The sequence below is a fragment of the Artemia franciscana genome, chromosome 16 (genome assembly GCF_032884065.1).
Source record: "Artemia franciscana chromosome 16, ASM3288406v1, whole genome shotgun sequence".
NCBI classification, from domain to species: Eukaryota; Metazoa; Arthropoda; class Branchiopoda; order Anostraca; family Artemiidae; genus Artemia; species Artemia franciscana.
In genome coordinates, this window is record NC_088878.1 from 14011024 (window position 1) to 14026432 (window position 15409).

A 15409-nucleotide genomic window follows, 5' to 3' on the forward strand; every position below is an offset into this window, starting at 1 on the left:
GCTAGTGTTTTTCGTAAGAAAACCCTTCATGGTGCCCCCTCCAAAAACACTTCACACCACTATGGCATTATGTGGCTGCCACTTGTGGCACCCTTCGGCACCCGCCATCATCATTTAAGCGTTTTCTGACGTTTGAATATTCTGATAGATATATTTTTTTTATTTTTGTTTATATTATTTTTATCAGCTCCTAACCTTTGCCACACTCTGACTGACCCTCTGGCAACCTCTACCACCACCTCATCATTTTGAAGACATCTTTCAGGTATTTTCTTGTTAAAAATCACACATTGAATCCATTACTTCATGTTTTGCCACCCAGCCCTTGGTGATCAGGGCTCTGGTACCCTCTAGCACCCCCTTATCATTTCTAAGACATTTTAAAAATATTTTCTTGTTCAAAATCATGCTTTAAATCCATTAGTTCATGTTTTCGCAACCAACCCTACCTGATACACCTTGCCAATTTACACCACCGTGCCATACTATTATTGTCCCATTAGCATCTTCTACCACCCCCTCATCATTACTAAAATATTTTTTGAGATATTTTCTTGTTAAAAATCATGCATTAAATCAATTAGATCATGTTTTGCAACCCAACCCTCCATGATACACCATGTCAATTAACACCACCGTACGACACTATTAATGACCCTCTTGCACCCCTCATGACTCCTAAGATATTTTCCAGATATTTTCTTGTTAAAAATCATGCATTAAATCGATTGGTTCGCGTTTTTGTAAGCCAACTCTTCGTGATACAAAATGCCACACCATGACTGACCCTTTGGCACCTTTTGGCACCCCATCACCATTCCTAAGAAGAAGAAGAAGAAGTTTTATTGTTATTATTCAATATAATACAATACAAAATACAATTCAAAATAGAATTACAATACACTTATTCCCCCTCGAAAGGCTCCATGGCCAGGGATACAAGGGGGTATGGCGAGGGATACAAGTGGGGTGATTTCTAGATATATATTTTAAATAAAGTGATAACCAATTCCGCTTTCCTCGCTTCAGACCCCGATTACAACATTTCCACCTCCTATTCTGCTGGCTTCCATGCCGGTTCAACCTATTCCAGCTCTCACAGTGCCCCTCCGATCCCAACTCCAAATCCGGCTTCGGTTGTGTTAGTTTCGGACTCCTCACTTCTTTACCCGATTCCGCAATGTCGATTCCACCAATTCCGTTCCAAGTTCTGCCAGTTCCAAGATTCTATATGTGGCTGCCTTTGTGGTAATCTATGGCTGGCAAACGGCACTTCTCTGGCGCGCATTATCACGTAATGGTTTTCAACCTTTTTTCCCACAAAAATAACTTAAAATGATTATTGTTTTTATTTCAACAGTGGAAACTTGCCATTTCGTTGCTAGATTGCAATATTCCACGGTAATTCCCAGCATGTGACTCAGAATCTCTAGCAGGAATTATCGCACATATGGCATTTTCGGGCATTTTCCTGAAAACAATATCCGTTTTCTCTATAATCGATCGTTTAAACTTAATGAATAATCCCCATAACGTCTTTTCTGCTAATTCCGTGAAATTGAGGCCAGGGTGGCGCAATCTACCACATCTATGACATTCTCTAGCGTATATCCTAAGAAATAATAACTCCTTATTACAAAATACAAAAATGCTGATTACAAAACAAAAATTAATGCTTACAAAAGAAAAAAAATAGATCCTACAAGGTCACAAATTCTTCGTACAAAATACCAAATACTTGTTACAAAAGGAAAATACTTTTGACAACACAAAAATAATTCTTACAAAACAAAAATACATGAAAAATAGGGTGGCATATTCTTTTGGCAACCTTTAGCAGGCATTATCGCACACATGGCATTTTTCGAGCATTTTACTGGAAAAAATATTCATTTACACTAGAAGCGATCGTTTAAACTTAATGGAAAAATCCCAAATAACGTCTCTTCTGATGGCTCTTGGCAATAGAGACCGGCATGGCACAATATACCACCCTAGAACACGCTCCTGCGCACATCCTAAGAAATCACAAATTCTTATTACAAAAAAAAAATATACTTTTTTTTTCAAAAAATAGTCCTTTCAAAACAAAATACATCCTGTTTTTTAAAGCAAGTTTATATTATTCTCTAAGAAAACATCTCTAGAAATTCGCTAAGAAGGACCCCCCCCCCCAAAAAAAAAAAAAATACTAGGAACATATCGCTAAGAAGTGAATAATCGCAATGTCTGATTTTAAATACCCCTCTAAAGCATTACTTAGCAAGCAGGTGCACTTGAAGTATAACCAAACTCTCGTAATCAATTTTCCCTTCCGTGTAAAATATTGCAGCCATATGGCAACACGCAATTCATTTAATCATACTAGTTAGAGGCTCAGGGATTTCGCCGTGAATCGAATAGGTTATCTCGTAGAATATATTTCCTGAATCATACTATTAGAAAGGTTTCCATAGTCCACTGGTTAATGTTCCATTCCATTGGACAGAAATGCCCTTTCAAATCCTAATGGTGACAAAAACCATTAGAATATAAAGGTTTCCTGAGATTAAAAGATAAAAGTAGTATAGTAATTGCCGATCCTGGACCACCAAGATCACCCCATCAATTTACATCATTTTCAGTCCATTTTATATCATTCTAACATCAAATATTGAACATTTTTAACATTTTCTGTCCCTACATTCAAAACGAAAACAGGTCCTTGGAAATCAAATTTGTTCACATTTTATACTTTTTCACAATGTAAACACGGGCTCTAGGTCACCCCATCAGTTCTCCCCCTCTTAAATGATGATTTCCGACATTTTTATAATTTCCCATCCTGAGCTTTATGATCGTAATAGGTCTTGTGAAATAAGAATTTGATTATATTCCATTTTTCCTATTCTTTTATCCAGGGTTTTTGTTCATTACTTCCTTTTTTTAAACGATTTTTCTTGCAACCACAAAATTTGCAAACACAAAATACCTTTAATCATTGGTACTTCATTTCTTTTTGAAACTGTCTGAGTTAAAGACTCGGATGCAGTAATCTGTTAACATCGCATACAATAAATCTCCATTTATTTCAGGTTTATTTATTAAACAAATTTAAATTAGTAAAAATATTAATAAACACTAACAGACTTCTACGTTCTCAACAAAGTCTCAAGAGTAGTAAATAGCAAGCAATAAAATTCCCATAGGCTTGACTATTTTATATTTTTAGAATTTTGCTTAACAAAATCAGCTCCTAATAAATGGCTGAATTGCAGAAGTGATTAAAAGTTGTTTACAATTGTAGTAAAAGTTGCAAAAAAAAGTAGTAAAAAATTGTAGTAAAAGTTGTCATTTGTAGGATTTTCTTTTTCTTTTGGAATTCAACCTGGAAATGAAATAGTCAACTACTTAAAGACATCAAAGAAGCAAACTGCCTATCATTTTACTCAAGTCCAAAATTTTAGCGATGTGAATTGTGGTCATTTGTGTGTTGATTGTATAAAAAGAAGATTTGAGGGAATGGATTCAAAGAATTATTCAGAAAAAGAATTATTATTTAGAATAATTCTTTGTAAAGAATTACAAAGAATTATTTATTCAGATATTGAACTATTCACTAAATAATAAATTATCAAATTTTACCGGTAGTATAGGAAAAATACAATATAATCGAATTCATATTTCACAAGACCTGTTTCGATCTTAAAGTTCAGGTTGGGAAATTATAAGTCGGAAATCTTCATGTAAAAGGGGCTGAATTGATGGGGCAATCTAGAACCCGTGTTTACATCGTGAAAAAGTATAAAAGTGAGACCAAATTTGATTTCCAAGGAACTGTTTTCGTTTTGAGTGTTGGGATGGAAAATCTTCAAAATGTACAATATTTGATGTTTGAATGATGTAAAATGGACTGGAAATGATGTAAATTGTTGGGGTGATCTAGGTGATCCAGAATCGGTCAATCACTATCCTACTGATAAATGAAAAATTAAAAAAAAAAATAACGCCTTGGAAAAAAATGAAATCCTGAAGATAAAAAGACCTTGAAACAGAAAAACTTCTTGTAAGAAGAAAAAGTACCTTGAAAGAAAAAGAAATACTGAAGGAAAAAATCTTTTAAAGTATTATGGAACAACAATGTGTGTATCGGCATTACGTAATATCCCGCATTTGCACTGTCATTGCGTAACATCCCACGTATGCGCTGTCATTACGTAACACCCATGTGTAAGATTGCGTCACATCCCACGTGTGCGCCCTCATTACGTAACACTCCACACGTGCGCTGCCATTACTTGACATTTCACGGTTGCGCCGCCATTATGTTATATCCGTGTGTGAACTGCCATTACGTAACACCCACATGTAAGATTGGGTTACGTTCCAAGTGTACACCGTCATTACTTAATACCCCACTTTTGCTTTGTCATTACGTGACATCTCACTTGTGCGACGCAACTACGTAACACCCACATGTGTACCGACATTACGTAACGCCGTGTGTAAGTTTGCGTCACATCCCACGTGTGTCCCCTGTCATTACGTAACAACCACGATAGTCATTACGTAACAACGTAACAGCCATACTAGGTTTTTTAAACATCCTCTGTTATGTAACACAAAAGTATGCGTTCCCTATGTTGTAATTAACATCTGCATCTCTTAGAAAACATTAGTTATGACGTAATTAATACCTGTTGGTTGTCATGGAATGACGGGATACGGCTTCATTTAAAGGCAGGGCTCCGCTTAAAAAGCAGGGATAGGACTCCGTTTAAAACTATTGATGGGTTACTACTTTCAGCCCGATTAGTTTATTATTAGATCAACAGTTTACTACATGGTTTTCTTATTTTCCGCATTGTATCTCATCAATATATGTGTTCTGTAATGTTATTTTCAGGTTTCGGGGTGATATAGTTAAACTGGAAGTGACTGAGGAAATCCCCTAATAACGATTCTCCTAAATTAAATGAAGAAAGAATTTTGTATTTACAGTCTTTCTTCAGAACGCGACATACGCTCTCCTATTACCTACTTTTTTCTAGCATATACATCCTCGACAAACTTGTGTTGGAGGATGCACATGTCAGTATCTGTGATTCAAGTTATTAGATTTACAAATTACCTGATAGATAATTTTCCATGCTGAAACATAATGTCTATATGTCAAAGCTGCCCAGCAAAGACCTGGAAAAGCTTTCCAGGGGAGAGCAATTCTGAAATGGGAGACGAAATTTGAAAAAAAAATTAAATGAAATTTCAAATGAATTCAAGTGAAATTTGAACTCATTTTCAAGTGAAATTGAAAGTTCTTATGGCTTCTCAAAGAGTCAGAAGGGATAGCCCTAAAATAGGATGCAATTTTTGACAGAAGTGCATTTTTTGGGGAGCTTTGTTATTATTTATTTCATGGTTCGCTTTTTATTTACTAAAAGCTCATAGATATGATGTGGCTTTTCAATGAGTCATTAATTATCTCTCTGCGATCTTGTGGTATCCTGATAGCCTAGGCGAAAGAAAAAGGGAAACAAATCGCTGCTACTTATTCAAAAAGTAATTTTCCTGTTCGTCAAGATGGGGGGCTAAATGTTCCTTTTTAGGGTTTTTTTCATAGTAATTTTAATTGTGCATTTCTCATTTTCATGTTCCGCCATTTTAAAAGGAGTTGGAGCTCTTTTCTAAAAAATCTAGAAAAATGCTTTGATAATAACTTTTTACTGTTAAGATAAACCTTTTTATGGTTTTTGTGGTTTCTAGACCACAATGGGGTTTATCTGAATGGATAAATCAAATTAAGACGTAAATTCTTACCAATTAATTTATCATTCTTGATGTACCTTTAGATGGGAATTCTTTTCTCACTTGACAGCCTTTTTTAAAACTTTTTTTTTATTTTGGTTATTCATAAACATAGCATCATGTCATGGCGTTCATATATGATGCGAAAAATGCTGAAATAACACAAAAATGCAGTTTTAGTATTTTACTTTAGCGTTAAGCCGAGATTATGAAGTATGTAGATAAGGGCATTAGCTTTCAAATGAGCTCTTAAACAGCTTTCTACGACTTTTCAGTGCCCTTCATGTGCCGCCAAAGAAAAAACGACATTTCAGTGATATTATAGCTAAAATACGATGATGAAGGACTGAAAATTGACCATGATGAATCCATGGTATACTTCTTAGGTCGATTTCGAGGTGCTTTAAGCTCTTTTGGAAATTCTAATTAATTTGTTTTCGTCGTTATTTTTTTCTTACAAGCTCAATGTCGAATAATAGTTGTCAAGTCTGAGCTCTAATAGGTTTAGCTATGTTTTCACGTTGGTTATCAATTTTGCTAGAAGAAATGGAAAATTATTTTTAAATTATCAACAAAGAAACAATCAAGCTGGGTTTTAACAATCGTTCTGCTCTTGTTAATAATTTGTAAGTGATTCGTACAGACCGCTAGAAAAAAAAACGGTAGGTTTTTCCAGGTAGGGAACTACCTTTCCTACCTGGAAGGTAGGGAAATTGTTCGTCGGCTTTGGAGTTTTAAAAGTGCATCTCTATTTGATTATGGTCTGTAGAATTTACCTTTTCTATTGAGCTATTATATTTTGGTAATGATAAATCATTCCTATATTTCTTTCCTGCAAATATGAATGTAAATGAATTTAGATAATAGTTACTAAAATGTCTACTTTACATTTGCTTGTAAGTTTTGGTTCTTCGCAACAGTAATTTTGGAGTAAATTCAATCTCTTAGAAAGCTTTATCTCGTAAGGTTTCTGTTGTCAAAACAAAATTATTTATTAACATTTTTGCTTCTCTTTTATCCTTCAGAAACTTGCTGCGTAATCGTGTAAAGAAACTGTGCATTCCCTAGTTGTCAAAAAATACCCTGACTTTGAATTTCAATATCTATTTTATGTCAAAAATCTTTGTTTTAGCTGTTCTCACATTCGTGAAAACACATTAGCCTCACTTCAGCTTGCTGCTGAGCATGGCGCTGATTATTTGGAGTTTGACGTCCATCTTTCCAAAGACCACATACCTGTTGTGTACCATGACTTTGTTGTCAATGTCTTGCTTAAGAAGAAAGGTTTCGATGATCACGACAAACTACTTTTGCCAGTTAAAGAGTTGACTCTAGATCAATTGCAGAGACTGAAGGTAAACTCTTTAAAGTGTTATTTTGTATATTTAAAGAGTAGCATTTGTGGCTTTCGGAGCTAGTCGGGCTACTACTTCTACTGCTAGCTCTACAAGTTTGCCACTGCGCTAAGCTGCCTTAACAAAGATTATATGTAGCTAGCTAAATAGGCTTCTTCGTGGGCTACGCTAATGCTATTGTTGTTGTTTTTTTTTTTTTTTTTTTTCAATTGCCAATGGTGCTGGGCTCATTAAAGATGAGCGATGAAAATTTTAAACTGTTATCAGCAGAAGAGCTATGAGGCTTCCGAAACTCCCTATAATTTTCACACCAAAAACATTTTCTTCCTTCTAATCAACTATACAGCATAAATATGAAACGAAGCAGAATTTTTCTTTGTACGCAAGTAAGCTTGTAGGATCATGGATTGCCAGACCGGTGTAGATAATTGAAGTATCTCCTCTATACCTGATTCACAAAGTCTCTGTGTCTTCTAGATTTCTACAGAAACAATTATTGAAAGGTGGAAAAAAAACAGGTAAAGAACACGGTATTGGACTTTACAGTCCCTACCTGTGGTGCTGATCTCCGTTTTTGGCACTTCAGCCAGGAAGTGCAATGTGGGGCTGGGGGCCAACCATCTTGTGCTTTCACACACCCTTCCTGTTTACCTTCCCAAGATTTCTCCAGATACCCATTTAGAGCTGGGTCGACTCTGGCTGAGCTTACAGAGTCACGCTACTGACCCTCGTCCCAAACCAGATAATTGCGTACACAAGGATTTGAACCCTGGCACTCTTAGACAAAGGATCCTAAATCCAGCGCACCAATCCACTCGGCTAGGACGGCTTTATTGAAAAGCCAACCTGGTAATCCCAAATTCCGAGTTTCTGTCGTCGTATATCAACCAAATTTAATTAGGAGCCAATTTCGTATCTATTGTATCCACTTTCGAGTCTGTATTGGATTTGGGTCTAGAAGTAGGAAAGTGAAGATAAAGCAGGAGTAGGTGGAAAGCGGGGGTAGGAGATTGTTAGAAAATAGGAGTTGGCTGCGTTAAGAGGGAAGAAGCAGGAGAATTGTTGAAAGATGAAACTGAAAGCTTGGATTTGAAACACTGTTGGAATTTCTGAGCCCTTGGTGTTTGAATCTCTTACTTTTCCTGAATTTCTGGAATTCCCCTAAGCTTTTGCCCTGTTTTGGGAATTACAACAGTAATAAAATATAAATATTATCTTTAACCTAAATTATACTAACTTTCTTGTCTTTGTAACAACGACATCCGCTCTCAGGCCCCAACCATTCAGATTTACTCCGAAGAAGTGAAAATTTGCTTTGTTGTAAATAATACAGGAACCAAGTTATGCCAATATACGTAATCTTTTAATTACTATAAAAAATCCTATGAGGTTAAATATCTTGCCTCTTGCGAGGATTAAAACCAAGCCCTGCCGTGATCATATAGATTCACCTGTTGTTGTCATCATAGCCTGGAAGTACTACAGTTGTGTTTTCAGCTCTGTTTCTTACAAAAGTAAAGGAAACGGGAAGGAGTTAGAATTCTACCTTATAAAGAGTTGCTACTTCCCTTCTGTGCAAGCAAAATGTCAACACTCCCTCCCCCATCTTCACTAATTGGTTTTTAAAGGGAAAGTCGTCTTTGCCACAGAAAAGAAGCGTTCTTGTAATATTCGCTGTGTCGGATTATCGGGTTTTGGCTATGGTTTTAGTGCTCACATAGGTTCAGAAACCTTTCATATGTGGTAAGGTTCTCATAACGTCTGAGATGCAGCGGTATTTCAGACCTTTTTATTTAAAAAAAACATGCTGTTTTTAATATTTGTAAATAAGTATTTCCTGTTAATCTGTGCTCAATTAAAGTAAGTTCATATTACAAGTTCGCTTTAGAGTAAAACAAATTAGAGCGATATTCTTTTTCTTTTGCAGTTTTTGCATCAAGCAGAAAGTGAATCTAGTAAATTGCCAGATGTGGGTGATGATAGGCCATTCCCTACCTTGGAATCTGTTTTGGACTGTGTTGATGAGCGTGTTGGAATGAATGTGGAACTGAAATGGAACATGCAAAAGAAGGTGAAGTTTAATGTAATCTCACAAGAGCGTATTGAATGATGATTACTTAAGTAGGGGCAGAACCCTAACTGGGAAGAAAAAACTTAAATTTTCTCTCTCTCTCCCTCTCCCCCCTACCTCTCTCTCTCTCTCTCTCTGTTTCTCCTGCTACTTCTACTGCTACTATTAAGGGTAAGGGTATTAAGGAGAAATTTTGAGGTTGGATATTGAATTAAATTGAAAAACGGTAGTGGTATGCAGGCTGCCAAAAGATTGGCAGTCTGCATATTTTGTATATTTTGAATAGTGATTTCAGTGTTACGCAACAGATTAAATGGTGAAAAAAAGGATTATTTTCTGAATTAATTAGAGACTGAATCTGAACCAGTGGTGGAAAAAGGATTATATATTGAATTAATTAAAAACCTCGAATAAGATAAGTCATTTACCGTATTTTTGGACTATAATCAAACTTTGAGTATCGAGATATATTCAGTGATAGTTTCTGTCCCCGCCCACTGATGGAAAGGATGTTTACAATTGGTGAAACAGTGTTTTGCAGATTTACACACTACAAAAGCTGGCCCGTGAAGATAATAAAAGTTATACCAATTAAGGACGGTCAAGTTAAGTACCAAGTACTCTGCTACGGAGGTAAAAACGAACTCACAATTGTTACTGCTGGGTCCCTAATGGAATACGATGTTGGTTATGAAGTGGCCAAAACCGACAAAAGGCCCGCAGTGGCAAAAGCACTGAAAGAAATGCTTCAAAATCCGGATCTTGGTGGAACTGTCTCGAGTAACGCAACTTCGCTTCGAGAATCGCTTGATCAAATAGCGCTCAAGATAGCGTCTGATCAAGCCAATATTAGCACAACGGTTTCTGCTGGAATCACAAAACAAGTAGGAAAACTAAAGGACAGTATGCCAGGAATTACGACTTCTCAGATTGAAAAAATCACTCAAGCTGTCCACTACAGTTTGAAGATCGAATACGACGTGAAGTTTGAACTATACCATAAGTCATTACTGCGAATTGAAAAAATGATTGCGACCTATGAAAAGTCAGTCAATTGGCTATGGTGTGAGATTGACTCTTTGAAACAGGAAGCGAAGGCAAAAAAGCTGGTCATACATGGCGTGAAAGAGGTTTCCGCCTCACAAACTGTGTCATCAAATCTGTTGAACATTATGAAAAAAAGCTGGAAATTAGTGACCTCAGCATAGCCGATATAAGTGATGTTCGAAAGATTGGCAACGAGACAAAGGAGAGAGGGGCATCTTTTGAGGTGAGCTTCAGAACAGTTTTGTTGGCAAAAACAGTACTGGGTGAAAGAAAAAAAATTAAAAGGAACAGGTCTCTTCATTTCTGAGTCTTTGACTAAAGCGAGGCTAGACCTCCTCAATGCTACTAAAGACAAAGTTGGAAATCGGAATGTTTGGACAGTAGACGGAAAAATCATGGCCAAAATAGGGTCAACTACAAAGCTAATTACGGATGTCGATGACATAATTGCATTGCCCGATCCTTCTCAACCAGTAATGTAACAAGACAGGGAGCAATTGCATTGTTTCAGTGATTTATTAATTAGTTCATTTAGTGCGTTATACAGATGAATCGACTAGAACAGTTTGAAAAAAATCCTCTGTGCCTAGATTCTCTGATAAACACAACGCTAGGTGAAGATGACAAAGAACAGAGTGAATTATTGGTAGATATTATATCATGCAGATATGTAAGTGAGTGCTCGAAAAAGGTAAATAAGTCGGACTTAAGGGTTGGTCACTTAAATTGTCAGTCATTACAGACAGCATATGATGAAATATCTGAAGTTGTCAGTAAAAATAATCAATTTGATGTTCTAGCGCTGACAGAAACGTTCCTTACAGAGAGTATGGATAAGAAAATGCTTGATATTACAGGTTTCTCGTTAGAAGTATTAAACCGTGAAAAGCTAAGGAAAGGTGGTCTAGCGTATTATGTGCGACAAGGAACTTGATTATTCGCTAATACCTGATTTTAATATTCGTGTTGAAAGAATATTTGAGTCATTCTGTCTCAAGGTAAAATTAAATCATCAGGAAATTCTAATGGTGTTGGTATATCATAGCCCGTCAGGTGATACGGAAATATTTATGGATGAACTAGAAAAGCTTTTGTCAAAGTTGAAGTGTCATCGGTACCCAGTAATAATGCTTGGGGATTTTAATATGGATCTACTGTCGTTAAAAAATTCAAAAATCTCTTATTTCTTCAAAACTGTATGTCATGGTTACCTGCCTAGAGTCCGAATACCCACAAGGGTAACTCCAACGTCCGCGACTCTGATTGATAATATATTTGTATCTCACCAAAATATTGTTAGAAAGTTCTTAAAAGTGCTATTATTTGAAACATCAGATCATTTTGCTACTTTCACTGATGTAGTGACGGATAAAAGTAAGATAAAGTCAGAACCGAATTACAGGCTTAATCGGCGAGATGAATCAGAAAAAAATATTGCAGATCTGGTACTAAGCTTAAATTGTATTCAGTGGGAAAATTTTTTTTCAAGCCCACGTTGATTCAGATTCAGCGTATTCGGCATTTATTGATATAATTACTAGCAGTTATAATTACCACTGTCCTGTGTTGAAGGAGCCAAAGCGTAAGCATTTGCCCAGAAAACCATGGATGACACGGGGACTTCTCGTTTCTGTTAACAACCGCAAAACTTTTTACAAACAACATTTAAGTGATCCGTCTGAATAGAATTTTCACCAGTTTAAAGAATATAGAAATAAGTTAAACCAGCTGAAAAGAAATGCAAAGGAAATATATTTCCAAAAGAGTTTTAAAAATACAAATGGGAACCCCAGGAAAACCTGGCAAATAATTAATTCGGTCATTGATCCAAATAAATCAGAAAAAATACGTCATATAAAAGAACTAGTAAATGAAAAAGAATCAATAAAATCACCGGAAGAAATTTCAAGTCTTCTTGGTTCATTTTTTGTAAATGTGGGAAAAAAATAAAAGATAAACTGTCGAATGCAAAATCAAAAAGAAAACTATTGACACAGGTAACACCTCCAAAACTAAAGAAACAAGAGACAATGGCAGAAATGCAAAAATTTCCGTCTGTTACATGTGATGAAGTAAAAAAAATGCATTTGTGAAATTAAAGGGACAAGGTCAACGGTCTTTGCAACTAATACGAATAGTACAACCAGCAATCATTGAGCCTCTTACGGTCCTTAGAAACAGAAGCCTTGACGAAGGTATTTTCCCTACTAAACTAAAAGAATCCAAATTAATTCCACTTTTTAAAGGAGGAGATCCAACAGTAATTGATAACTATCGACCAATTAGCTTACTTCCAATTTTTTCGAAAATATATGAAAAGCTTGCTGCAAAAAGACTATATGAATACTTTGAAGCTAATAAAATTCTTTCTGATAAACAATATCGATTTCAGAAAAACAGATCCACTGAACTCGCAATTACGGATCTTATAATGAATATAAAATCGGCGCAAGATGATGGTTTATATTCTCTGGCGATTTTTCTAGATTTAACAAAAGCTTTTGATTGCGTTGATTTTGACATCCTTCTTGAAACATTAGAAGGATATGGGATAAAGTCGACGGCTCTTGAATGGATTCGGTCATATTTAACAAATAGACGTTGTAAAATACTTGCTAATGGTATCTTATCAGATTCATTCGATGTAACTTGTGGGGTGCCCCAGGGATCAGGTCTTGGACCATTACTTTTTTTAATTTATGTGAATGAACTTTCGGCTGATATCCCCTTTGCATATATAATAAATTTTGCAGACGATACAGTATTATTTCTAACACATAAAAACCGTGAGCAACTAATTACAAACGCTGAAGTTTGCCTCCAAGCAGCAACCGAATTCTTTGAAGAGCGGTTGCTTTCCCTTAGTAAAAAAAGACGAAGTATATCATTTTTAAACATGGAAATGACCCAGTTTACGATAGCAAGATAAATACGGCAGACCACGAAAAAATTGAAAGAGTTGACCACATTAAATATTTAGGTATAATAATTGATGAAAAGCTGGATTGGGCAATCGACATTAAATTTCTTTGTATGAAGCTGTTGGTATTCTCCATAGACTGAAATTTATTTTTCCCCATAAAATATTACTGATCCTATATTTTAGTCTATTCCACTCATATCTTTTATATGGAATAAGCATTTGGGCTTCAAATTATAAGTCAGAATGGAAGCAAGTTCAAATTCTTCAGAATAAAGCTATACGTGCAATTTGCAAGCTTGAGCCTCGTCAGAGTGTGAAGGCGTTTTTAATAAGACTTAAGATATTAAATGTAGCTCGACTTCGAGAAAAAAAGATTGCCGAAACTTTATGTAAAGTAAGCACAAATACCGCACCTGAGTCGTTTATGTCAGTTTTTCGAAGGAATGATGAAATTCACCAACATGATACTCGGCATGCATCGCAACTAGTTACAGAAACGAGACGTCTCACGTCATTTGGTTTTTCAATTAAATTTACCGGACCGAAAATATGGAATTATTTGCCAAATACTTTGAGAAATGCTAATAGCCTACCAGAGTTCAAAAGTAAGATTAAAAGCTTCTTAATCGAAAACATTGAATTAGATCCTAATTTCTTTTACCGATAGTTCTCTATGTTTTGTTTTATTAATTTACGTTTGTTTTCTTTTCTTTTCCCTTCTTCTTCTTTTCTGTTCTTACCTTATATTTCTATTCTTGATGATTGAATGAATACTGTCACCCGTTACGGGCAGTGCTCTCCTAGGGTGTAGTTAGTTTATAGTGTGTGATTTGTTTCTTTTGTTAATAAACGAATTGAATTGAATTGAATGAAACAGTTCGTGGTAACGAACTGTAGTAAGGAGCGACCCGGCTCAATAGTAACCAAAACTCTAAAAAATTGAATTTTGATATCAATAGCTACATCAAAAGAATCGCATTTTAATGCTGATTTTAAATATATAAGTTTTATCAAGTTTAGTCTTACCCATCAAAAGTTACGATCCTGAGAAAATTTGCATTATTTAAGAAAATAGGGGGAAACACCCCCTAAAAGTCGTAGAATCTGAACGACACCATCAGATTCAGTGTATCAGAGAACCCTACTGTCGATGTTTCAAGCTCCTATCTACAAAAATATGGAATTTTGTATTTTTTGCCAGAAGACAAATCACGGGTGCGTGTTTTTTTTTTTTTTTTTTTTTCAGGGGTCATCGTATCGACCAAGTGGTCCTAGAATGTCGCAAGAGGGCTCATTCTAACGGAAAGGGAAAGTTCTAGTGCCCTTTTTAAATGACCAAAAAAATTAGAGGGCATCTAGGCCCCCTCCCACGCTCGTTTTTTCCCAAAGTCAACGGATCAAAATTTTGAGATAGCCATTTTGTTCAGCATAGTCGAAAACCATAATAACTATGTATTTGGGGATGACTTACTCCCCCACAATCCCTGGGGGAGGGGCTGCAAGTTACAAACTTTGACCAATGTTTACATATAGTAATGGTTATTGGGAAGTGTACAGACGTTTTCAGGGGGATTTTATTTTGTTTGGGGGTGGGGCTTTGTTGGAGGATCTTTCCTTGAAGGAATCTGTTATGGGGGAAGAAAAATTCAATGAAAAGGGAGCAGGATTTTCTAGCATTACTATAAGAAAACAATGAAAAATAAACATGAAAACGTTTTTTCAAATGAAAGGAAGGAGTAGCATTGAAACTTAAAACGAACAGAGATTATTACGCATATAAGGGGTTCTAAAAATACTTTAGCATAAAGAGCGAGGTATTTAGGAGGAGATAAATACCTCGCTCTTTATGCTAAAGTATTTTTAGTAATTTCAACTATTTATTCTACGGCCTTTCTGATTCAGGGGCCATTCTTAAAGAATTGGGACAAAACTTACGATTTAGTGTAAAGAGCGAGGTATTAACGAGGGTACAAACCCCCTCAAATACATAATAAAAATATAAGATTATGAAAGTTTGTTACGTAAATTAATTCTTAAGTTACGTATATTTTTACTAATAAAAACGTTCGTTAAAAATTAAAAGTTCTAGTTGCCTTTTTAAGTAACCGAAAAATTGGAGGGCAACTAGACCTCCTTCTCCACCCTTTATTTCTCAAAATTGTCTGATCAAAACTAAGAGAAAGCCATTTAGCCAAAAAAATAATTAATATACAAATTTCAATTTAATAA

General features: G+C 35.6%; 1 protein-coding gene across 2 annotated transcripts in view; it reads left to right on the forward strand.

The window, feature by feature from the left end:
* The window catches only part of LOC136037101 (glycerophosphocholine phosphodiesterase GPCPD1-like), a 93199-nt gene that overhangs the window by 52078 nt on the left and 25712 nt on the right, over positions 1-15409 (forward strand). For both annotated transcript variants that reach the window (XM_065719557.1, XM_065719555.1), the window contains exons 8-9: positions 6917-7139; positions 9067-9210. In XM_065719557.1, coding sequence (XP_065575629.1) covers positions 6917-7139; positions 9067-9210 — 367 coding nt within the window. The remainder of the gene's footprint in view (positions 1-6916; positions 7140-9066; positions 9211-15409) is intronic.